Consider the following 24694-nt stretch of genomic DNA (forward strand, 5'->3'; position numbering starts at 1 on the left):
TTTCCTGAAAGCCTATTTTTAGGAAATGAATTTTTAAAATCCAGTGTCTTTAAAATAACAAAAATGTCAGAACACGAATTTGAAATAAATCACAGAAAATAGTGCCAATGGGTATATATGAATGTGTGCGCATCTCTTACATATGTATGTGCTTAAGAGAATGGATATATATGTATATACATACATATACATATATACATACATATATACACAAGGATATGTAGGTAGCACACCTACATTTTAATACACACACATACCCACTTCATTGGGTCTAAACATGCACTAGCAAGTTATTTTAGGGCTTCAACTCTTCAGAAAATCTCATTATGTGAGGAGCGAAGTGGCTCTGCGGGGAGCATTATGGAAATATCTGGGCTTGATTTAATGAGGCTGTTCACATTGGTGGAATATCAACTTAACAGAGAAAAGTCTACCCAGGGCGTCCGAGTTACCAAAATGAAAATTGGCAATTGAGATGATAAGAACGTGGCTTTCTTCTGCGAAATCACTTCAGGTAACAGAGATAACATTAAGTAACATACATTCTATGCACCAAGAACAATGTTTTATGTACCGAGTCTCTTATCCGTCTCTCCTAATGACTTCCCTTAGCGGGTTGTTAGTACTTGACAGCAGGTCTCCGTGCGGGGAACTTTTCTCCAATTCCACATTCAAAGGAGGTCCATCAGAGAGCATGATTGGCAATTTTCGTCATAATCTGCACATTATTAGCATCAAAATTGACGTGGCAGTTAACACTGGTGGGTTTTGATGTGCCTTTCTTCAAGTTCAAGGAAACCCCTCCAGTAGCCGGGGTTGGCAGAATGGGTCTCAGCAACCCATCCGTGGCTTTGCAGAGGCGAAAGCGCAATAGACATGCGTGAGAAAGATGCCAAGAACCATTTTACCCGAGCAAAAGGAAAACGAGGAGGGGAAGGAGTGAGGGGAATCGAGTTCGAACTTAGAAAAGTGTCTAAGGAAATGCTTCAGGATAATATATATCTAGAGATTCAAGTATTTCCCAGGTCGAGTGGAACCCGGTAGTTGGAAAACTGAGCTGGAAACGCTTCTTCAAACATTACAACGATCTGTCAATCTTACCCCTCCCCATTCTTTCGTTTCTCTTTCCTTTTCTGGCCAGGCTGTGGCACCCTTATTAGCCATTGCTTTTTGCTTAAAATATGCAAGACGCCTGCATCCCACACCAGAAGATCAAAAGAGAGAACAGTGGAGGGCCGAGAGGGGAGGCGAGACCACCACTCCTTCCTGCCTCGGCTTTGCCCTTCCCCGGGCAGGAAAGACCGCCAGGGCCCCCGCCGGCCTTGCTCCCGCACGCGGTAAACCATCTCACGAACACCCGCAGCCGCCCGCGCTCTCCGTCCGCCCTCCTGGCCTTCTCAGACCTCCCTTCCTCCGCTCCCCGCGGACAGGGCCCCTAACAAGCTCAGGCTGAGAGAAAAATTGCCACCTCTCCTCACCCTCGTGTAAAGAAAAGAAAGGATGGAAGAAAAAGAGCAGCCGCAGGAACCTCGGGGGCGACTTGCCCTTCCGCACAAAGCACTAGCGCACAGCATTCCCCCCTCTCTTTGTTGTGGCTCTCGGTTGCTTCTGGCCACGTGGTTCAGGAGGGCTTACAGCCAGGACCCCAAACCTCTGAGGACCAGTTTGAGGGCGAGGGGATTGTCTTCGGGAAGACCAAGAGCTCCGGACAGAGGCGGGAAACGGGGCATGGGCGGTGGGAAACACTTAGAGGAAAAGATGCTGCTGGGTAGCCAATACAAAAATAGAAATCATTTAGGGGCACACCGCCGGGTTTTTTGCGCGGCTCTTTCCCCCAATTCGGTCGGGGCAAGTTCCCTTCGGCCTCCCGCGCCGGGGCGCCCCCTGGCGGCAGCTTTGGCAGCGGGCAGCGCGCAGAGGGCACGTAGGCGCGCGGAGGGCGCGGGGGCGCTCAGGGGACCCCCGGGCACGGCCCCCTGGCGGCGGCGACGTAGTTATCTGGTGAGCGGTGCCTCGTCCCTCTGGTCCGGCGGGCTCACGGCGGTCTTGCTAAGCACGGCGGCTGAGTAGGGCAGGAAGCCGCTCTCGGAGCGAGGAGCCGCGGCGCTACAACCGAAGTCCGAGCCGCCGGCGGCCCCCGCGCCGCCGCCGCCGCCACCCCCGCCGCCGCCGCCGCCACCCCGGGAGCCCAGGGCCGCCGCGGCTGCTGCTGCGGCCGCCGCGGCGGATTGACTGCTGTGGCAACTGAGGCACGAGCAGGGCGCGGAGCCGCCGCTGGGGGGCGCCCCGGCCGCCGCGGCCGAGGAGGCCGCAGCCGCCGCAGCTGCTGCAGCCGCGGCGGCCGAGGCCGCGCTGTTGAGCCCCGCGGCGGCCGCGGGCGTCTGGTAGAGGCCCGGGTGGCGGAAGCTGCACAGCAGCTCCGGCCGGGAGTAGGGGTGCGAGAGGGCACGGAAGGTGTCCAGCGGGCGGATGGAAGTGGCGAAGGGCGACGAGGCCGCGGCCGCTGCGCCGGAGGCCGCAGCCGCCGCGGCCGCAGCCGTGACACCCACGTGCGGGTAATAGTGTAGCGGCACGTGCGAGTGGAAGGGGTAGGGCAGGCTTCCGGTGGCGGCCGCGTGCGTCATCATGTAGGTGTAGAAGCTGGGGTCGGCCGGGTGCGGCCACGACATAGCCAGGCGCTGCCGCTTGTCCTTCATGCGCCGGTTCTGGAACCACACCTGAAGGGAGAGCCGCACCGCGGCCCGAGTTAGGGAGTGCCCTGAGGCCTCAGCCCCCTCCCTGGGCCTCTGCACCCTTCTCGGACCTCCGAAAGGCCTGACCTACTCCCCTTCCACCCGACCCAGTTTGGAGACCCCCTATTCTCCCAGCTGGCAGTGAGGGAGGCAGTGGGAACAGGAGTGGGCACACCTTCCTCAGCAAAAATAATCTGCTCTGTGTCCGACTCCTGCGGCTCCTGTTCCCTTACTCTCCGCTGCGTTTTACGGTTCCCAACGCAACCTTCCCTCTCTTTCCCGCCACACACTGGTGCCCAGCCTTGCTGAGCACCGGTCTCTCAATCCCAGGATTTGCACGGATTCTAGGCCACCGTTGAAGAGGGGCTACCGCGGCAGCTTTCATAAAAGGTCGCCGCTCGAGGTCTTGAGTCCTCTGAGCTGCAAGGGCCTGCCCCAAGGGCACGGGTACGATTTTGATACTGAAGGGATGATTTTTGTTGGAATCGTTTGCCTCAAGTGAGTGGCGGGAACAACATCCTCTTAAACTGGGAAAGGGACTGTTATACCCCTCCCAAGACAGTGTAATGAAGACATCACTCGTCACAACTCTAAATTAAAGAAAGCCCGATCAAACCAAAGGGAGACTTCCACAACCTCCCTTATCCGTTGGAGCTTCCTCTTTGCTTTTTCTAGAGTGTGAGATCCTCCGCCAAGCGTTCGCCAAATCGCCCAACCTCCCAGCTATCGCTCCCAGGTTAATAAAATTAATCACTTAGAGATATATAAGTAAGGACAATTTCGTTGTAGTCTCCCTTCCCCAGGAGGTTGCTTTTTTCCTGCTGCCCAGGAGAAAAAATGTTTAGGAAACTACTTTCTGAACCCAATCGATTTTTAAAATACAGTATTCCTTCCTCCATGTTGTAACGATTTATGTGGAAAATAAATCTCCAAGATCAAGAGCAGATGAAAAGTTTCACCTAGGGTTCGTGCCAGAGGAACAAAGACCAGCCGGCTTTGCCGCCGAGGGGAAAGTGGGGCCATGGACATGGGCTAGGGGCACCTGGGCAGGCGGCTGGGCAAAATTGAACAGAGGCCAATGCTTCCGGCATCAGCTCCGCCATTCCCCGGGCTTCCCAGGTCAGCCAGGCCGGCCAACCCTTCGGATGCGGCAGCTGAGAAACAAATATACCAATTCCGTTGGTGACTCTACCCCGCAGATTTTCAGGCCCTCAGCTAAATGTGGCCACCCAGGAAAGAGAAAGGAGAAACAAAAACCAACCCAGACACACACACACACACACACACACACACCCCGGGGAGTCTAGAAAAGGCGCGTGCTGGAATCGATACCTTGATGGTGGTTTCGGGCAGGTTGAGCGCAGCGGCCAGCTCACACCGGCGGGGCCGCGACACATAGTTCTCCCTGTAGAACTCTTTCTCCAGGCGGGCGATCTGTTCGCGGGTGAACGCCGTGCGGTAGCGCCGCACCTGATCCGCGCCAGAGCCGGAGCCGCCCAGCGACGCGCCCCCGCCGCCGCCGCCGCCGCCGCCGCCGCTGCCGCCGCCTCCATGCAGGCTGCCAAGGCCGGAGCCCGACGCAGACGTCGTGGTGCCCGCGGCGGAGCCGCTCTCCGAGTACCCTGGCAAACAAACGGCCGACAGCGCGAGAGTCACTGTAGGGCCGAGATCTCCGCGCTGGAGCTGAGCGCGGATGGGGGAAGCCGGGAGAGAAAGGCAAGAAGCTGCCTGAATTGATGGGGTCTGTCATGCTTACAAATTGCTGCCTTGAATGGAATCAATAAAGTTTGGGGAACCCTTCTTAACCAAATAATAGGAACTCAATTAGGAAGTTTCTTTTTTTCTTAATAATTAGAAATTTTCAACTCAGGAAGAAGAGTGGCCAAGGGAAAATGCCTACATCTAGGCGTAGTTTGGTAAACTCTAGGTTTACCTTGGTCAGGAGATGGCAGGGCAGCTTTCTGCAGGGTTTCCAACCATTCTTTGATGGTCTTTTGGGTTTGGTTAAAAATATTTTTAGAATTCAAAAGACAGCAGCAGCTCAAACCGGAACCATTAGGGGGTGGACTCTACTTTTCAACTCTTTCTCCCGCTGACCCAAGCGGGTCTCCCAGAGGCGCCCGGCGAGGCTCCCTCCGACTTACTCAGGATGCCCCCTCCACTCGGCCTTGGGGAATCAGGGGCAAGGGGGGTTCAGAGCAGCTACCCGGGGCACCCTTCCCTTAGCGCGACTCAGCGGTTTGCTAGAGGTCGGCCAGCTCGCATGGGCTTTTAGACCAGCCCGAAGGAACATTTTCACAGACTCGGGCGAAGGCGGGCGGGCGGGCGGGCGGGCCTGGAACCTCCCAGGCCTGCGCCTCGCTGGGAGGCTCAAGGAGCAGAGCAGGAGGGCAAGGTTCCCAGCATGCGTCCCGCCCCCGCTCGAGCCCGCTGGGTGCAGCTTGCCTGCGGAGGGTCGGTTAGGGGCAAAGGCAGTAGGACGGACCAGCAGGGGCCGCGGAAGAACCGGGAGGATAGGACTAGAGAGCGCGGCAAGGGCGGCGCGGTTACCTTTGCCATTGTTTTCCTTGAGCGGCGCGGCAGCAAGGCCGCCAGGGGAGCGCAGCGCCGAGCAGCCCACCTCCACGTCGCTGCTCATGTCCGCCTCGGCGGCCGCCTCTGAATAATGACCCGGCTTTTTACGGCCTTCGGCGGCGGACGAGATTTCGGAGGAGACGGTGCTTTCGCTGCCCGGGTGCTGCAGGTTGAACAAAGTGTCTATTTCGAATTTGCCCTTGGCAGGGAGGTCTCCCAGAGCGCCGTGCAGGGGGGCGGACGGCAGGCGCGGGCTGAGGCGAGCCGGGTGCTGCGAATTTTCCAGGGCCTCGAGCACAGCATTGCCAGCCGAATCGGATAAATTGGAGAACCGCTTGCCGGTCGTGGGGCTGTGCAGCCCCCTCTCCATCAGAATCATCTCTTTTCTTATTCTTTCCATCATCTCAGCTTTCTAAAAAATGTCACAGTGGCCCGGCTGTCCCGTCCTAATGATGGGCTGCGCCTAGGGCTAATTCTCATTCAGCCCCAGCGAGCGCCTCTAAATATTATTATCTCTTTTGGAGGGAGGCGGAAAAATTGTGGGATGCCAGAGCGAGGGAATGACTGGTCAAAATGACCCATACATCCTTCCGAGCCCGAGATGTCATTCATCAAAAAGTAGCGCTCGCTCGTCATTAAGGTACGAATGACGCCGTTCGAATAATCATTTATTGTAACAGGTTTATAAGCAAATAAATACACGCTCCTGTCAGTGGGTAATGAAGGCAGCTTCGGAGCAGACAAATAGATCCAGGTAGGAGGCGAGAAGAGACAAGAAGTGAGGAGGGAGGCTCCGGTCCTTTGCCCGCTCAGAGCCGGTTCTGTTCGCCCGGGGGTTTGGCCTCGGGGGTGAAATTGACAGTCTGATTAATAGAGCGCGCCGCGGCACATTTCCCCCTTCATTTAGGGGCATCATTACGCTCTCAGTTTGCTGGGTTGCCCCTTAGGTCCTAATCATGCAGCGCCTTCCTCATTTTTCCTCGGACACAGATACGTGTTAAATAATAGATAATGCTTTGATTTTCCAGAGTAGATCGTCGGGAAGGTTTTTTTTTTTTTTTTTTTAACATTTACAAGCGGGAGGGGGTAAGGGAGGGGACAAGAGGGAGGATGTAGAAGAGTTGCGTAAGGAGAAGACCTTGCGCTCCTGTCTGGATTACTTATCTTTCGAATTTTAGAATCAAATATGTATTTTATTTAACAAATAGGATGCCTAATTTTCTCTCTCCCCACTGCTTCGCCTCAGCGTGGCTGTTCTCCTCCCACCCCAGCTGAGAGAGAGAGAGAGAGAGAGACTGAGAGAGAGACAGAGAAAGGGAAAGGAAATATCATAGAGTTTTGAAAGCACTTTAGTGCTACGTGGCTGGGGAGGTGCGTTGGGCCCGCGCCTCCAAACGGAAATCATTAGGTCCTCTCTGATTTTTTAACACCGTTTGCAGAGTGAGTACTGAACTTGAAGTCCTGGGTTTTTTACTTTTATAACCCTGCTGATGGATAGGCTTCTCGCCTACGCATTTTCCCTGGGGGAAATGAACTCGGCTGGACGATTTCATAGTAGAATTCGACAGCTAACTTTAAACACAGTCGCGATTTACAACGCCATATGGGCCGCCCCAGATCCACTTTTTGCGTTGCCAACTTTCCCCCTCCCTCCTCAAATCGAATTATTTGTGGCAAAGTTGCCGAATTTCTAGGTCAAAGGAGGAAAGAAGGGACTTAGCCTCCTTCCCCTACCATCCCGCTATCCTTCCTTCTCCACTGCTCTTTCTTCTCTCCTTCCTCTCCTCCCCCAACCAGGCCTCTTACCTGTGGCCCTGAGTATTCCCGGTGCTGAGCCTGGGCGCGGAGAGTCGCGGACCAGCCTTGCTGCTGCTTCTTGCGGCCTGAGCTTGGCGGCTGAGCCTCTTGGCGATAACTTTGATGGTCATAATGACGCCGGTGGCAACCATTTTAACGAAGATCAATCTTCACTCAAGGCCGTTGCACATCTCCTCCTGCGCTTGCGCCCCACCCTGTCCGGACCCCCAATGCGTGCGGGTCTGCCAGCCAGCAGCAAAAGAGGAGAATCCGCGGCCACAGGCGGGAACGAGAAGATAGGGACAGGACACAGAGGTCGCCTGCAAGCTTCCGAAGCGGCCGAGAGACCCTGGCAATCTGGGCGCCCGGCGCGGGTCTTGCATCCTCGCCTCGGCGCCAATTCAGACCCCAACCCAGCCCCCCTTCTTCCTCCGTGCCGCCACACCCAGCACATTGGGGTGTGTTAGGGGCAAACCCAGAATCTCTTTGCCCATCTCTCCGTTGGCGCTTTCCTTTTAACCTTGAACCCGTTGGGGGCGCGTCAGGAATGTAAGGGGAGACGAGGTGTTAAATATATTTATATACATTTATACACATAGTCAATGCCAAAAGTTTCTCTCCTGTTCCCCTCGGCGCCAACTTACTTCAACAACGCGAGCTTTGCTTAGAAAATCAATTCCACCTCTTTAGGTAATAAACGGAATTCTCCCCCAAGGTGAGAAATGGAAAGCTGGATAGGCATGCGGTGGCTACAGAGTTGGGGGGTGGGGGGCGCGGAGCGGGCGTTGGGAACCCAGAACATGACTTGACTTAGCGTCCGCCTCCCACCCTATCCTCGAGGCCACACGACTCCGAGCACTATGACCCCTCCTCGAGCCGGCTTTCTGGCCATTAACGCGGTCAAAGATTAGTCTTGTGGACACCCCCACCTCTCCTTCCTTGCTCCACAGTCCAGGCCCCCAGTTCTGCCACCTCTGGTAGGGTGCTCCTGGCAAAAAGAAGTCGCTGTCCCAGGAACCTGGGAAGGGTACCCTCTCCCTAGTCCCACTTGCTTAGGGAAATGAATGGGACATTTCGGTCCAGGCTTGGGTCCGTGGGTGGCCAAGGCCCTGGTGGGGGTGGGGGGTGGGGGTGTGATCTGCGGAGGCGCGACCCGGGCGGAAGTCGCAGATGCCTTTATTGCTGTCGTTTGGCGCCCCCGTCTGTTTTATTCGCGGTTTCGGCAGCTGCGAGCTGCTTTCAATCGCAGAAGCCACCGCTGGGGGCTGGGGTGCGGACGGCAACCCCTTCCTCCTTCGCTCAAGGCTTCCTCCCTTCCTCTGGGACCTCACGCCTCTGGTCCCAAAGCCTTCGCCAAACCGGACCTCAGGCTGTTGAAAAGGTAAAACACCGTTTCTAGGCGACACCTTCATTCATTAGTGGGTTTGAAAACTATTTTGCACCTTTTAAATAAAAGTAATATTTATATTCTAGCACGTTTATTATAAAAGGTACACTGGAGACCATGTCAGAGAAACTATTCACAGTAAAAGACACATAATTTTCCCCCTAAACCGTGTTTAGCAATGTTTCACGGGAGACAGTGAGCACTCCGTTACAATATTTAATGTTCCTTAATTTATTTAGATTCCATACCTACTAGTATAGTAATATTGGGCAATTTATTTATAGCTTTTACACTAAAATTACACGTGCTTTTTACATATATTATCTCCTCTAAAGTTCACAGCAACTCTCCAGATCCACTCTATTACCCTTTTACTGAGATGAGAAACTTTCCACACAGAGAGGTTGAAGGACTTGCTGATTTAAACTTTTCTCTGATAATATCCAAGTTATATATCCAAGTTTAAAAGCTTTGGGGCAGCATTTTTGGTTGATTTTTTTTTTCATTTTACATATTTCTTCTTTAAATACAGGCCCACCTCAAAAACATTGAGCGTGTATAGAGGGTAGTGAGAAGATTAACATTTGTTGATGTTTGTTAATGAAATGCCCAAACCTTGGACCTCTCTCCAGATTGCAGGGGTTGAAACTGAGAATGGGCCTCTCAAGTGTTCCTAGTTTTTAGACGTAGAGTCCGGGCTATATCAAGGCCTTCTACCTACTACCAAGGTACAGGACTCACTCAATAAAACAAGACAGGAATCCAACCCATGCCCCCGTGGTTTGGCAAGAATTTTTAAGGTGCATTGGGGGCGGGGTGGAGGGGGGAGAGGAGGGCCTGGGAAGGGCTTTCTCCAAATGGACTGGAAAAGCACTTTTTGGTGGAAAGAAGGAATTACATGAAAGAGGTCTAATTTTTGTGTGTGTGTTAGGCTTCCAGACTAAATATTTGTTTCTTGAGCAGCAGCAGGTCCTCCGAGGTGAAGTGGTAAACACTTTTGGCCTTCGACTGAAGGTAATAAAAATTTGTCCAGGCTTCCCGAAGGGAGGGCGCCGGTAAAATCGGAGTTGTAACGGGAGCCCTGCGTCCGCCCGGGCCTGGCTTCGGTCTTCCGCACGGTAAGCTCCCGGCCAAGAGGGCCCAAAATTCGCGGGCCCGCATAGGGACGCAAGCTCGTTCGGGGACTGGGACCGCCTGGGTGTGGTGGGACCTCAGAACCGCTAAAGCCTGGGCTTCGAACCACTGGTACATTTTCTTTTGGGTAAATGCAGTCCCCACGGCTTAAGGCTTGGAGGTTTCGGTTTATAAGGGAAGGAACCTCGGCTTCGGCGACTCCAGGCCAGAATCCTTACTGGCAACTTTTTGCTGCCATCCCTCGGCAGGTCGTCCTCACGTTGTCTCTTATAGGTCTCTCTGGCTGCTTCTGGTTGTCCTCTTCCCGCTACAATTGCGCACCCTACCAGGGATGACCAGGGAGTGGAGGCAGGGTACTTTCTCCCTGGACTCTGGGGCTGGCCGCCTGAAGCTTGTGCGCCCTCGGACGCGACAGGAAAACTTGCAGGGACATCTAGCGCCAGGCCTGAGGAACTGCGAGCTGCCGGGCCGGGAAACTAAGCCTGACCACTTGCCCCTCCCCCTCCCTCCCTGCGCGCCCCCCTCCCACCTTCGTAGTTAGGCATTTCCCTAACCTTCATCCCTTCTCCCTGCTGGTGACCACACGTGGATTCCTCATAGAGACCGCGGGCTCTGCGTAATGGACACACACACACACACATACACACACACACACACACAGAGACGATGGGGAGAAGGAGAGTGAAACATTTATTTTCTTTCATCTCCAAAGGCCCACAGAGTGAGCACTTACAGGACTTTAGTTAACAATGACATTGCTAGAGAAGCGTATCCTGAGAACAATCCCACACCTTGAGATACAGGACAAAACAGAAGAAGATTGCAGTCCCAGCTTTTGTATTGTGGAAAAAAGCAGCAAGTCACCAGTATCCTCGAGCTCTGGGCCCACCCTCCGATGCCCTCTTCTCCGGGAGATTAGTGTTTCTCTAAGAGGGAAGACTCTTGCTGTGTTTAATTTTTGCCAGGGCTGAAGGTGTTCTCTTCATCCCAAACAAGGGCCCACTACCCTGTGGGAGGCAGACCTGGGTTCATCAAATAGCGCTTCAGGTTTAGAGAGCGTTCTGTTGTCGCTGTTGCAGACAATTTACATTTACTATAGACTAATTGTATTGTCAAATTCAAATGGAATACATCTCAGACATAGAAAGTGCCCAAACTGAGGATTCCACTGTCTGGCTTTTGCTAGAAACCCCTTTCTTTACCCTAGATTTGTTGTTTAAAAAAAAAAAAAATATATATATATATATATATATATATATATATATATATATCCAACCCAAATGAAACTGGGTATTGCCTACAGAGAGAAAATTCACTTCAAAGTTGGCAGGGTACAGACTTGGTTGAGAGTTCTCCAGCCAGTTCCGCTGGATTTAAGACTTTATTTTGGAATTAAGACTTTATTTCTACACTGAATTGTTGGCTTCTTACGAGTTAATTAGGAAGGTGTCCTGCCTTTCCCGGTGTGACCATCAAGGAAAACACTTTCAAAGGAATTTCCAGCACCCCGCTCTGATGGGACTTGGTAATTGTTATCCTACCCTAATGGTCAGGATTATGTGGTTAATTGAGCTCACTGCTGTCTTGGCTAGCAGAGGAACTTATGTTCATCAATAAATCTAAATCGCAGCCTTCACCCACCCATTCCCCAACCCAGGACAAGGACATGATTTGAAAGATCGTCTACAAGGAGGACAAGGGAGGATGTAACTTTCAGAACATTATTAATTACCAAAAAGGGTGCCTATGGAAAGAGAGGAGAGAGAAAAGCAAGTGATGGGAAAGGAAGGCAGAGCTGACCTCTCTCTCCCTCTCTCCCTCTCCCTGCTGCTCCCTTCCCTCAGTGGGACCTTGGGCAATGAAGCGTTTCTCACTCAAATCAGGAAATGTGACAAAACTGGTTTCACTGAGTAACACATCAGTGTTTGGAGACATTTCTGTCTGGTGACAAAGGATTTTCATTTAACAAAGATTATGCCTGTTGTTAAAGCCCCAACATGATGCACCTCCACACATACACAGGGTTCAGTCTGTGCTCCTGGCCAGTAAAGAAAATTATTCCCATTAGGTTTAAACCTAAGATCAACTCGGACACAAGGGTACACAAGCTAAATGAGATGTTTCCGCAAATTCAGCCTCAAAATTCCTCCACTACCTACCACCCCTGGCTTGTAACCTATGTGTCTTATTAGTTCATAAACACAGCAGCCCTGACTTTGCTTGGTACGCAACCACAGCCCTGTGATCCAATAGTAGCAGCTGCCCTGGGGTGCTGGGTCCAGTCTGAACCTCTTTCCTAAGGGGAATCCCAGTAGGGTCCAGTCTGAACCTCTTTCCTAAGGGGAACTGGCTCCCCCAGTGCCGCGACTTCGAAGGCTGTACTGGAAACAGGTTCAGCGGCAGGGTAGCAAGAGCCAAAGCTCCTTGTTGTTCAAAACCTCCGTCATCCCTGAACATCCACTAGGATGGGCAGAGAAACCCCATATCCTGTGAAAGTCCCCCAGGGCAATTGGAGGCAGGGCCATCATTGAGAAGCCTCTTTCAATTAGAGCATTAATGTCTTTCAAAAAGAGCATGAATTGGGACTTTACTCCCAGTCCTGCACAATTTAATTTGCTGCATGGAAAATCAAACCAAAATTGAAGGGCTGTCTCAAATCAGCAAAACTTGACAAATTCTTCCTTCCTAGCTTAATTTCATTTTCTTCATTTTTTTGGCGTATAATCGGCTAATAAAGTGTATCAGATAGAATATGGCATAGAGGTCCCGGTGTGCAAAATCACAGGGATATTTAGTTTTAAAAGACTGAAAGTTCATTGGTGCCGGTTATGTCCTAGAAATTATTTCAACAAATTTGCTTTTTGAGGTCACAGGGGAAAAAAAAACTTTTAAAGATGCCTGTATTTTCTCTCTCTGAGAAAAAGCAAGGAAGACAAAGGAAAAATAAGTGTTTCGGGGCAGCATTCCATGACTGGTTTGGTACCAAAATTGTTGGGTAAAGACGACCCAGCCAAACTCTTTCAAAAAGTCCGCAACTCTGTCACCTGGCCCCGCTGGTGTTTTTAAAACGCCAATTCAGCTTCCGTTACTAACTTTTGCCTCCTTGTTTCGAGTAACCAAAATTGCTCTCACCAGCAAACTTCTATTCCCTATGACTTTCTAAAAAGGCTCAGCCCCCTCTGACTCAAATTTGAACATGAACACATCTAGGACTTCAAAAAGGTCAAATTCCCCTGCTTTTCCTTTCCAGCGCCCCTCTCATAACTTTCCCCTTTATTTGAGCCTTTTATGGTTACTGCGTTTTGCGTGTCAACACTCCCAACACCAGCAGCCCACCCTGCAATGCCAGGCCAGGCCCAGGAGGGCCTCTTTGGCGTTTTTACTTGCCCCATCCAGTCATGTCTTGGGTCCAGGAATGGCAGGGCTGGGTGACAAGCTGGCTTCACCAATCAAGGCTCAGGGGAACAATTTTCTTGGAGATGGGCTGACCTGGGGAGTTGATGCTACAGAACCAAATGGGCTCACTCTGAGGGCTCCTGAACCCCACCCAGCACCTTCAACTCCTCAAATGAAACGTTGCTCCTAAGGTGTAGCCTTAAGTCTACAGCCGGACACATACCAGCTCCCCATTAATGGCTAAGATGGGGGGGGGTGCAGTGCTGGGGCTCTGTGTCTGAGAAATGGCACGAAGGGATGAATCCGGTCAGGGCTGTGATGCTTGTCACAGGAGCCCACTTTATCCCGGGAGCCCAGACCCAGTCGCTCTGGCTGCTCCTATCGGGAGCCCCAACTTTGCTCGCGGGGGGAAAAAAACTCCTTCCTAATTTGCCCCTCTCAGTTCTCTGCAGTTGGCAGCTTGGAAAAGAAAGCGAAACAAAGGTCCCTGGGAAAGTGAAGTTTTCAATTAATTGGTGTGAGTAATGGGCGGGGGCGGGTGGTGGCTGCAAAATGCAAGAGGCAGTTGGGCTGCAGGGGAGGCGCAGAAGTTTCGTGGCGGGCAGCAGAGTGGCTTTCTCCAAGAGCTTTCCACAGGGTCTTGCTGCTGGCCAGGGGAATCTGAGCAAGGGCCGGGGAGCCCAGTTCGGGAGGCGACTCCCGGCAGGCCTGAGTGTAGAGGCGAATAGTGTGGACCAGGCATCCGTCCTTTTCTCCCTGGGGCAGATCGTCACGTTCGCCGCGTCAAGGCCGAGTCTTTTCGTCCGCTTGACTTACTTGTAAGTCTCTGTCCCGGCACCAAGGGCGCTTCGTGGGCATTTTCCTGGTGGACGGTGTGTGTGTGTGTGTGTGTGTGTGTGTGTGTGTGTGTGTGTGTGTAGGGAGGGTCTGCTCCAATTGGTCTTAATTCGGAGGATCCTTTATGAGAACATGCGTGAATGCCTTTGCCCGGTAGCAATGCTTAACGTAGGGAAAATTAGCTCCCTCGGGTTTGGGGTCTAGGTCAGCTAATCCAAGGGATTAAGCAACAGGGTCAAAAATCAGGCTGTTTTCACATCATTCTGACCATCTCTGTCCTTCGCCTTCGTTTGGTTGTACGGCTCGGGGATCCGAGGAGAGGTGGCAAAAACAGCCGTGGCCGAAACAAGCGGCAGGCCTCGGCGCCCTTCTCAGTCGCAGACAGGGCCTAGGATGGGCGGTCGCGCAATCAGCTCGTGGGGGTTGGCTTCGGCGCAAACGCCAGGGTCCAGAGGAGGGCGGGAAGGGGCGGTGGGCTGCGCTAGGGGCTGGGAAGGGGTAGGGGCCGGGGTGGGTGGGTCCAGCGGGGCCCCGGCCTGGAGCCAGACTCTCCCGCGCCCCCACCCCCACGTGGCCCCGCGCAGCCAATGGCGCGGCCCCGAGCGGGAGCCCTCGGGGAGGGAGGAGGCCCCCCGACCGGCCCCGGCCCCCTCCCAACCTGAACTTCGTTTTTATAAACGTCCCGCGATGAGCTAACCTGTTGGAGGGCGGGCGGGCGGGAGGCGGGAGGCTCGCAGAGGGAGAGAGGGCGAGAGGAAGAGGGCGGGAGCCAGAGAACGAGAGAGAAAGGGGAGGAAGCGCGCCGCGCCATGGTGTCCTGCGCGGGGCCGGGGCCGGGGCCAGGGCCGGGCCGGGCCGGGCCATGAGCCGCGCCGGGAGCTGGGACATGGACGGGCTGCGGGCGGACGGCGGGGCCGCCGGGGCGGCCCCAGCCTCCTCCTCCTCCTCCTCCTCCGTGGCGGCGGCGGCGGCCCCCGGCCAGTGTCGCGGCTTCCTCTCGGCGCCAGTGTTCGCCGGGACACACTCCGGGCGTGCGGCGGCGGCAGCGGCGGCGGCGGCGGCAGCGGCGGCGGCGGCCTCGGGCTTCGCATACCCGGGGACCTCGGAGCGTGCGGGCTCCGCCTCGTCGTCGTCATCTTCGGCTGTGGTCGCAGCGCGTCCAGAGGCTCCCTCCGCCAAAGAGTGTCCCGCGCCCGGCGCGGCCGCTGCAGCGCCTCCGGGCGCCCCAGCTCTGGGCTACGGCTACCACTTCGGCAACGGCTACTACAGTTGCCGCATGTCGCACGGCGTGGGCTTACAGCAAAACGCTCTCAAGTCGTCGCCGCACGCCTCGCTGGGAGGCTTCCCGGTGGAGAAGTACATGGACGTGTCGGGCCTGGCAAGCAGCAGCGTACCGGCCAACGAGGTGCCCGCAAGAGCCAAGGAGGTGTCCTTCTACCAGGGCTACACGAGTCCCTACCAGCACGTGCCTGGCTACATCGACATGGTGTCCACCTTCGGTTCCGGGGAGCCTCGGCACGAGGCGTACATCTCCATGGAGGGCTACCAGTCCTGGACGCTGGCCAACGGGTGGAACAGCCAGGTGTACTGTGCCAAGGACCAGACACAGGGCTCCCATTTTTGGAAATCCTCCTTTCCAGGTAGGGGCGACGGGGGAAAGGGGTGGCCGGGAGGGAGGGAGGGAGGGGAGGGAAGAGGGAGAGAGAGAGCGCGAGAACGAAAAGAAAGCGCTAGTAGTGTATGCCCCTACTTGGGAGCTGCGCTAGTCCTCCTGGCCGGCCAGGGTTAACCTATGGAACAGTTCGTCCAGTTTGCCTGAAATCTGTACATTTCTCCTTTGATTTCAACTGTCTTTCTCACAACCCTTTTCTTCTGCCTGCGGGTACAAGCCTGTTTTTCTCCCACAGTTGAAGGTCTTTGCGTGCCCTTTGCCCAGGCCTTGGCCCCTCCTCCCCAAAGAAGTGTCAGTGTTGGGCCCCACTTTTGAAGCACACGTCTGCCCCAGGGTGACCACTAAGCTTCTAAGAGCTCACAACCTCCAAACACAGGAACACAAGAAATCAAAGCTTGAACAACAACAACAACAAACTGGATTTTTAAAAGACTGTTTGTATGTATGCCACAGGCATTTGCAGAAACTGTCCTTGTAACTGTCCACAATAACCATGCCATAAAATTGAAGGCTTGTTAAGATGCTGGTTTGAGAAACCATGATGATCCATCAGCATCAAATGGCCTTCACTTGGAAGTGTAAATAATCTTTCTTTAATAATGTGTAAATAATATGTCTGTGTAAACAATAATAAAATGCAAACAGCCTGGTTTTCTTTATTCTCCATACCCCTTCCTAATGTACACACACAGTCCCCAGTGGTGCCCCCAGAAACCCTGGTCTAATTTTTTTCGTGCTTTTTTTTTTTTTTTTTTTTTTTTTAAATACCAGGGGATGTGGCTCTAAATCAGCCAGACATGTGTGTCTACCGTCGGGGGAGGAAGAAGAGGGTGCCCTACACCAAACTGCAGCTCAAAGAACTGGAGAACGAGTATGCCATTAACAAGTTCATTAACAAGGACAAGCGGCGGCGGATCTCAGCCGCCACGAACCTATCCGAGAGACAAGTGACCATTTGGTTTCAGAACCGAAGAGTGAAAGACAAGAAAATCGTCTCCAAGCTCAAAGACACTGTCTCCTGATGTGGACCAGATTGGTCAAAGAGAATTTAAATGCTTTCAGTTGTCTCCAAAAGACCTTCGGAAAGACTTGAATATGTATTTAATTCCTCCCACCTCCCTGCCAATCATGGCAAATTTTGTGAATTGTTTTTCTCTCTTCCCCTATCAGGCTCTAAAACCTTTTGCTACCCCAACCTGACTTTGTAGTTCTGTTTCTTACTTGCTTATTATTGATTTTGTTCTTGTCTAGGTTTATTTTTTATGATGTTTTTAATGTTCTGTTTCTCCCTCCAGGCCAGTATAAAGGACTTGAAGTACTTTTGAATAATACCCCCCCCCAAAGAATTTCAGAAGTGCCATTATGATTTTAGGGTTTTATTCTCTTAAATTACTTCAAATGCCTGTTTCCAGCACTGATTATCTTCATAATCTATTAGGGCAGAACGATTTGCAGTCATTCATATCCTGTGATTGGGCAATTTAATCATTAGCTCTCAGCAGTCACCCTGAGGCAAGTGGAAACAGCTCTGGGCAGGCAGCGCTCTAAGGTCACTGGGAAAGTCTAAAAACAGGCGGCTGGAGGTACTCTGATGGCTTTAAAAGCAGCTACCTTATTAAATAGGGTTTGTATCGATATTGAAATGAAGACAATCTTCCCTACTTTGGATCTTTCATTTGCTGTTGTACTTCTATGTGTTTAGTATATGTCGTTGATTTGTGCTTTTATAATCTTTAATTTGAAAATAATTTGTCCTCATGGATGCCTTCATTTCCCCAGCTCTGAATGCAGATATTTAAATGGCTGCAAATGTGAGAGTAATCCATGGATGGTATAAATGCACACCTTCTCCTTGACCCTGGGTCTGTGGGACTAGAACTGAAGTGATCTCCTCAGTCCCCTGAAAGAGAATGAATCAATGTGGCCAAGGGTGGGAACTTTTGTCCAGAACCCAGTGAAGAACTTGACTGTCTGAACAAATGTATTGAGCCCCTCATGGAATTTTAAAACATCTAACAAATATGAAAATGTGGAGCTCTAAAGTTCAAGGTGGAAAAAAAAATGATGTGATGATAAATAACTACTTTTTAAAGTGCTGCATATTTATACAACCAAGAGATATTTTTGTAGATGAAATGTCTGTGAGCTGGGATATGTGTGCAGTGCTTCAGGCATTTAAAAATGATTTTTTTTATTCCCAGGGAGATGCAAATAAACAGAACTCTCTTGTTTCTTCGTCTTTTATATATTTTCTTTTTCCAAGCTTGTGTTACCTCTTGTGTTCTTATTTATTATAAAATCTTGTTGTCCTCAACATTATGATGTTCGCTATAGATGAAGGAAACTCAATACCAGTTCTACTCTGAAACTCCACTCCATTTCCGCCACCCCTCTCCACCCTTTTCCCTGTGGCTTTAACATAAGTAGTGATGTCTTTAAATGAGAATATAATTTGCGGTGTCTGAAATGGTATTTTTTACCGGACAAAAAAAAAAAAAAAACATCTCCAATAAAATTTTACTTCTCTTTCAATATTATCACTTTATTCAACTAGTTTTATTTTTTTAATCAATATGTATGTTTGTGTCTGGGTGTAGGAAATTGTGCTCACTTGAAGGTGTTCTTCCTAGAAAGGCTGTTATAAATATCTACTCTTGGAAGATCCTGAAATTAGACACATCCATATTTGGCAATTGAAAAAGAAACATTTCAGGCTGATCCCTTATCGCCCTTTCCGAGCAGCCTCCAAACAGCGTTTGAGGACTGAAAACCATAATTATACGCCCTAAACCTCTAGACGCAATTTTTAGGCCCAATGAACTTGCTTTTTTGAGGCCTTTTTGCCACTCAAGGAAATGGCCGCTGAGGAGCTGGGTGCCTCGTGTTGTTAGCGCCTAGGCACAATCAGTTTAGTGGTTGCTAACTTTTTGGTATGTAAGTTAAATACGCATGTTTAAAACCTCACACAATATGTAAACTCTTATGGCGGGGGGGGCTCCCTTATGGATCCGCTAGAGAAAACGCAGAGACCCAAGGTCCGGAGCTACTTTCGTTTTCTCTGGCCCGGCTTGATTTCTTTCATATCTTGCATCGATGGTTGGCCGTGGGCGGCCAACTTCGTTTTAACTGGCAGAGATAGAGAGACACAGAGGGAGACAGAGGCAAACAGAGAGAGAACGGACTACGACTCAAATTCTGGAGAAGTAACCCTGAACATAACTAACCCTGGACATAACTACCCCGACCTTCCACTTTAAGGAAGAGTTTCTAATTAGCATGTTGCTTTCCTCGCAAGATGTGCTTTCATCTGAAGCAGGCCTGTTTTCCCTTCTTTTCCAACGTCGTTTTCCCTCCTTTTTGGTAAATTCCAGACTCCAGGGCCGCACTCCATTTCCCAGGTCCATTTCTGAGGTTTCCTGTCGGATGCGGGGATTGCCTGGAGGTTTTCCTTTCATCCGTAGTTTGCTGGTCAGTTTACTCTGCCTAGGAGAAATGGGGAGGTTTGCTGAAGATTAAAACTGCTCAAATGCTCTCCGGTGGAATTTGAATTGATGGCTAAATCAATAACAGATGAAGACGTTGCTATTTATATGCATTCCTTTTATATTCCGAATTGAGGAGGGAGGAGAGGAGCCGGTAGGTGGCCCGAGCGCTGGTAGGGAGGCCCACGGGGAGCAAAGGCGAAGGGAGCTTGGGAGAGAGGCCTTTCTTCGGGCGGAGACCGAGAGGCCGCAGGGAGGACGCGTCTGAAACCTAGCAGGTTTGGAGTGCCGCTGGTGGAGACTCCAGGCCCGCGCGTCTACGCGTGATCCAGGAGGCGATGGAGGCTTTTGCAGTCGGGACGCACCGCCAGACAAAGGGGCGGCCGCGACACTTCCCCGTGTCTGGCAGCCTGCCGGGTGCCTCTGACTCCGCTGTCCCCGCCAGCCTTGCTGCCACGATCTCCGGCTTTCCGAGACGCTTGGCGGAGCCTGGCAGCGGGCCGTGACCGCACGGGCTGGCGACCCCAGGCCGGCTGTGCCGCCCTTCACTGTTGATCTTGACCGTGCGGCGGCGCCTCGCCAGGCGTGGAGCTCGCTCGCCATCTCCTGGGCGGTCGGCGGCATTGGCAGAACTCGCGGTTTAGCTCCGCGGCCAAATCCTCTCCCATTCTCCAGCTCACCAGCCAAGCCTCCTGCCCTTCCCACCAACACCTCCACCCCGCCCCCGCCCCCCGCCCCGCCCCGCCGCGCAGTCCTCAGCTCCAAGCTCTTAGCTCCCAGCGTACAACTTTGCCTGCTGGACCTCGGAAATTACAAACCCAGGAGATAAGGTGGGGCAGATGAACACCATTCTGAGCCAAAGAGAAATGGAGGGAATCTAATTGTTCTAGTCTTTCATTGCTCACTTAGTGCCTTTATGTCTTTAGTCCCCAGGGGTAAACCGCTGCTGTGCGGCTGCCTAAGGGTCCGGAGAAGACACCCTTGGACTTGGAAATACCGGAGCATCGCTGCATGCTGAGACGGGAGGAGATGAGACTCCAGGGATCCCTGGAGCTGGAGCTTTTGGGCCTGGGGAGTCTGTAGCTCCTGGAAAACAGGGAGAGTTTCCCAAAACGAGAGCCTGGATCCCTTAAGCCCCTAAGAACTGAGGTTGCAGCTTATGCCTACACCTCCCCACGCCCCCACCCCCAAGGACGGGGAGTGGAGTTTTTTTCCCTCTGTGTCTGAGCTGGTAAGGAAACTCTGACAGAACCTTGGGGAATCTCGGACATCCCCATCCTCACCCCATACCCCCGCCCTAGAGCGGGAGGAAGAGACCGACTGCGTTCCCCAGAGCCGCCCAATTGGTCGCCATAACTCACAATAAAGTCTCAGCGCGGTGGTCAGCCTTGCCCTCCGGCGGCGCCTGTGTGGTCTCCGTGCCGGAGCTGGCGGTCTAACCAATTCCAGCTTGGCTCGGGGACCGCGAGGCGGGCTGCAGGTTGGGGTGGCCGCCAGTCACGCGGCTGCTGGGTTTCTTGGGACCGAGGCAGGGGAGGAGGACCCATAGCCCTCTGGCCAAGCTAAACCGGAGGGCCTGCGGAGGGGGCTGCCACATTGCCCCCGACGAGGGAGCGCCGCCCCTCCTGCTCAGGCCCCTGTTCGCCAGAACTCCGAACCCGCCAGCGGCCTTGGAGGCGCTGAGCGGAGCAACGCCGCTAGCCTGCTGCCTGGGCGAGCCGTGCTGTTCCCCGCCGAGTGACTCTGGCTCTTCTGTCCTTCCACACCAAGTCCGGGGAGCTCGTTCTGCTCTGCCCGCTGCAGAGGAGTTGAACAGCTTGGAGTTCTGGTTGGCAGGACGTAGTCGCCAAGGTGACTCCTGGCAATAAAAGGAATGTAGCCTTTGGCCACGATTGGCCAATGCAGCTGCCCCTTCCTGGGCCAGCATTCTCCACGGACCGGGATGGCCGCAAATTTCCTGGGAGCAGAGGACTTGGCCATAGAGAAGCGCACCAGAATTGGTTTGAAACCACCTTCCTGGGCACCAAACTTGGGCAGAGTTTGTGATGCATTTCTCCTCCATCAGCAAACCTTTGGAGCATGCCGGGTTCAGGCCGTGTGTGGGTCCTCGATGCAACATGACCAGTGCAGAATCCTCTCCAGAGGGACAGGGGCAGGAAGGAATCGGCCTAGGAGTAACATAGCTCAGGCCTAGGGACAGAGCTCGTGGCCCCACCAGACAGTGGACTCTTCTAGACAAGCCTAGCCAGAGGTGCACAACGCTAGAAAAGGCCTTAGCTGCAACTTAAAGCTCGTGGAAGCAAGCCTGGTCTAGGTAGCCAGTGGGAAGGGGGAGTGCAAAGCCAATCAAGACCAAGAAGGATCCCAAGGGACATTGGGGCAAAGGCACCCAATGTCCCCCGCTCCTGAAGCTGAGCCCGGAAACTCACAGTGGTTTCACCTTCGTTCCACGTTCCTTGGTTCTTCTGCCTAGCAGCCTCCTCCTTCTCCATCGAATATTGCGGGAGTTATCATAATACCCTGAAGGGGGGGAAAACGGGTCGGGGGATGTAGGCGGTGCTGAAATGACCGGCTTTGAAGAACCTGCAGGCAAAGTTTCGTCCAATCGTCTGAGCCTGTCCTCTTATTCCCGGTTGTAACTAAATACTGCTGCGAGCGCAGCCGAAGCCCTTTGTTGGAGATGTGTGAGCGCAGTCTCTACAGAGCGGGCTATGTGGGCTCGCTTCTGAATCTGCAGTCGCCTGACTCCTTCTACTTCTCCAACCTGCGGCCGAATGGCGGCCAGTTGGCCGCGCTCCCCCCCATCTCATACCCGCGAGGGGCGCTGCCCTGGGCCACCACGCCCGCGTCCTGCGCCCCAGCGCAGCCTGCCGGTGCCACCGCTTTCGGCAGCTTCTCGCAGCCCTACCTGGCCGGTTCCGGGCCGCTTGGTCTACAGCCCCTGGGCGCCAAGGATGGACCCGAAGAGCAGGCCAAGTTTTATACGCCCGATGTGGCCGCTGGGCCGGAGGACCGTGGCCGTGTGCGGCCGCCCTTCGTCCCCGACTCTAGCCTGGCCCCCGCGGCCGCTGCTCTCAAAGCGGCCAAGTACGACTACGCGGGTGTGGGCCGTGCGGCAGCGGGCTCTGCAGCCCTGCTCGAGGGGACCCCCTGCGCTGCCGGCTTCAAGGACGACACCAAGGGCCCGCTCAACTTGAACATGACAGTGCAGGCGGCGGGCGTCGCCTCTTGCCTGCGACCTTCGCTGCCCGACGGTAAACGGTGGCCATGCTCCCTGGGCCAGTCTGGGCTGGGCTGGGAGGTGGGGTGCAGGGGAGAGTGTGCAGAGGGAGGGAGCCGCTGGGGGCGGGCAGACAACTGGGAGCAGCCGGCAGGGCTGACTTGGGTTGGGGCTGTGTTGCAGGCCTGCCGTGGGGGGCGGCCCCAGGGAGGACCCGCAAGAAGCGGAAACCCTACACCAAGCAGCAGATTGCGGAGCTGGAGAACGAATTCCTCCTCAACGAATTCATCAACCGCCAGAAGCGCAAGGAATTGTCCAACAGGCTGAACCTCAGCGACCAGCAGGTCAAAATCTGGTTCCAGAACCGGCGTATGAAAAAGAAGCGCGTGGTCCTGCGCGAGCAGGCGCTGGCGCTATACTAGCCCCCCGCGTGGCCGCGGCTGGCCAGGCCTGCCCTTTTAAGCCGAGGCCTGGCGTGGAGGAAGAACTGGGACTAGGGGCTTTTCCTTCCGCTCCTTCTCCGCTGGTCCCAAGTACCCTCCCACTCAGTCTACAGCCCAGGAGCCCTGGCCAGTTGGGCCTCCACGCTTTCCGATCTCTGGGAGGGGCCTGCAGAAGTTGCAGCACAACCTTGGCCTTGAGGCTTCCCAAGTGGGGGCCTGGGGTCACCTGTCCTAGCTCTAGTCCGGGGCATTTACACGGGGGCTCACTCTAGCACCCTTGTACTTGGAATTCTGCTTCCACCTAGACTCCCTTTCCTCTCCTCCCCAGTTCTTTTTGAATTTAGCAGGCACCTCACTAGAGCGCAGAGTGGAATTGAATTTAGGAAGGCCTCCGGGAAGGAGTAGAAAGGGCTGCAGGCCCAATTCTGTCTCTTTGCCCCCAAAGCCGCTTGTGGCAAAGCCAGAATCGTGGCTCTGGAGTGAGGAAAGGGTGCCGCCCCTCTCCTGTCTGCCCTGGCTGCTTGCAGAGGACAAAAGCTACCCTAGACCTTCAGACTTGGGGAGGAAAGGCAAGGGGAAGAAGGCTGGGGTGGCTGGACAAACTCATGGACACCTCCGACTTTGGGCTGGGCTGACCCTTCCAGCTGGGCAGAATGGGGTGGATACTTCCTTCCCATGGATTCGAGCAGGGAGGCTGAGGCTCCACCACAAACTGAAATCTCTAGACTGTACTGGTAAAACTCCCCTACGTCTCCTATCTCCTCATACACGCCTAGGCCAGAGCCCTGCACTCTGTAACTGGACTGAGCTCTGGTGAGGACAGCTGCTAGTCTGCTTTGAGGCTGGAGTGCACTAAGAGGTGGGGAAAATATCCAGGGGGAGGAGAAGGGAGTGAGCAAGGATAAGGGTGTCCTACGTTCCAACTGTAAATATGGCTGTCCTGTCGAGGTGGGTAAGGGTGCGGACATGTCTTTCTTGAATTAGGATAATTAGGCAGAGGTGAGAGGCCCTCCAGTAGTCAGGGGGTGAAGGAGGAGGCCCTTCAAATCCTCAGCTCCTGGTCGCTGCTCTAGACCAAGTAGAGAGAAGTTCCCCTCTCTCACCCTCTTCACCACCAGACAACCCCACTGGGGGCCTTTCTGTGCCTCAGCGCTATGCCCTTCCTGAGCCCATGCCTGGCCTGCCTCCATGGAGCCTGTAAGGCCCTGGGCCCTGCTGGGCTTGCTTTGTTGCAGCTGGGGTTCCTGAATGCCAGGTAGAGGTGTTTTGCATGTGCGGGGGTGTCCTGTCTTAACCTCACTGAAACTGAGCACCCCCCTCCAGCTCCTTCTATCATCCCCTACCTCTTTTCCCTCTCCTTCTGAGAAGTAGCGCCCCCCAACTTCAACTGAGATGTATGACAGCCAAAGAGTTGATTCCTTCCCAAAGTCGGATGACTTGTTTTTAGTGGGGGACTAGGCCCTAGATGGGGAGTGGGCACCCCACATAGCCCCAAGCCTCAGCCCAACTGACCTCAGTTGATGTTTTGACTAATTGCATTTTCTCTGCTATCTAATAGTTGTTGTGCATGTTTTATGTTGTTTTGATTTTGTCAAAAAAAAACCCACAATAGCTTGTACATATCAGATACATAGAAATGTTTTGAATGGAAATAAATATCCAAGTCCCAGCCAAGTTGTCAAGGGACTGATGTCAATTTTTCTAAACAATTCAGATTCCCTCCTAATGATTTTAGGCCACCAAATTCGTTTTTCTTTTCTGGTTGTGGTTTCACTGCGGGTGTTGACTGTTCATTAAATGAGAAAATGGCTTCCAAGTCGGTCAGAAAATGGTGCATAAAAGCCCATGAACAAAATGTGTATGAAACATCCAAGTGGGAGGAAAGGGGACTGTAGGCAGATCTGAGCTTGTCTCCAACCTTAAGGGAACTCTCAGCTTGTTGCACACCAGGGCTTCTGTATTTTGCCTTAATTCCCCAATTTTGAAGCTTGCTGTTATGGGGATGGGGTGCCTGCCGAAA

At 53.3% G+C, this 24694-nt stretch overlaps 3 protein-coding genes and 1 long non-coding RNA gene across 6 annotated transcripts in view; 2 read left to right on the top strand and 2 right to left on the bottom strand.

Annotated features, from left to right (window-relative positions):
• The window catches only part of EVX2 (even-skipped homeobox 2), a 7743-nt gene extending 2034 nt beyond the window's left edge, over positions 1-5709 (bottom strand). For 2 of the 3 annotated variants that reach the window (XR_006220795.1, XR_006220794.1), the window contains exons 1-3: positions 5283-5709; positions 4065-4354; positions 575-2717 (exon numbers count right to left, since the gene is read on the bottom strand). Coding sequence is in view for 1 of the 3 variants with exons in the window: in XM_042994737.1 (XP_042850671.1) it covers positions 1995-2717; positions 4065-4354; positions 5283-5709 (1440 nt within the window). In the remaining 2 variants the exon portion in view is untranslated. Of the gene's footprint in view, positions 2718-4064; positions 4355-5282 lie in introns of all 3 variants that reach the window. The other variant, XM_042994737.1, reaches the window with a different exon arrangement.
• A 9010-nt stretch (positions 5710-14719) lies between these two features.
• On the top strand, positions 14720-16710 carry HOXD13 (homeobox D13). The gene is made up of 2 exons (XM_007074545.2): positions 14720-15497; positions 16301-16710. Exons 1-2 carry the CDS (start codon positions 14720-14722, stop codon positions 16549-16551), a joined length of 1029 nt encoding a protein of 342 aa, XP_007074607.2. The 3' UTR covers positions 16552-16710.
• Positions 16711-18109: 1399 nt separating this feature from the next.
• Positions 18110-21999, bottom strand: LOC122241376. Its single transcript, XR_006221481.1, has 5 exons — positions 21920-21999; positions 21441-21531; positions 20373-20869; positions 19917-20097; positions 18110-19012 (listed from the first exon to the last, which is right to left on the bottom strand). It is a non-coding gene; the product is annotated as an uncharacterized LOC122241376 (long non-coding RNA).
• HOXD12 (homeobox D12) lies at positions 21452-23117 on the top strand. Its single transcript, XM_042997354.1, has 2 exons — positions 21452-22265; positions 22415-23117. Exons 1-2 carry the CDS (start codon positions 21692-21694, stop codon positions 22651-22653), a joined length of 813 nt encoding a protein of 270 aa, XP_042853288.1. The 5' UTR covers positions 21452-21691; the 3' UTR covers positions 22654-23117.
• Positions 23118-24694: the final 1577 nt, after the last annotated feature.

Source organism: Panthera tigris, chromosome C1 (assembly GCF_018350195.1).
Source record: "Panthera tigris isolate Pti1 chromosome C1, P.tigris_Pti1_mat1.1, whole genome shotgun sequence".
In the NCBI taxonomy this organism is placed as follows: domain Eukaryota; kingdom Metazoa; phylum Chordata; class Mammalia; order Carnivora; family Felidae; genus Panthera; species Panthera tigris.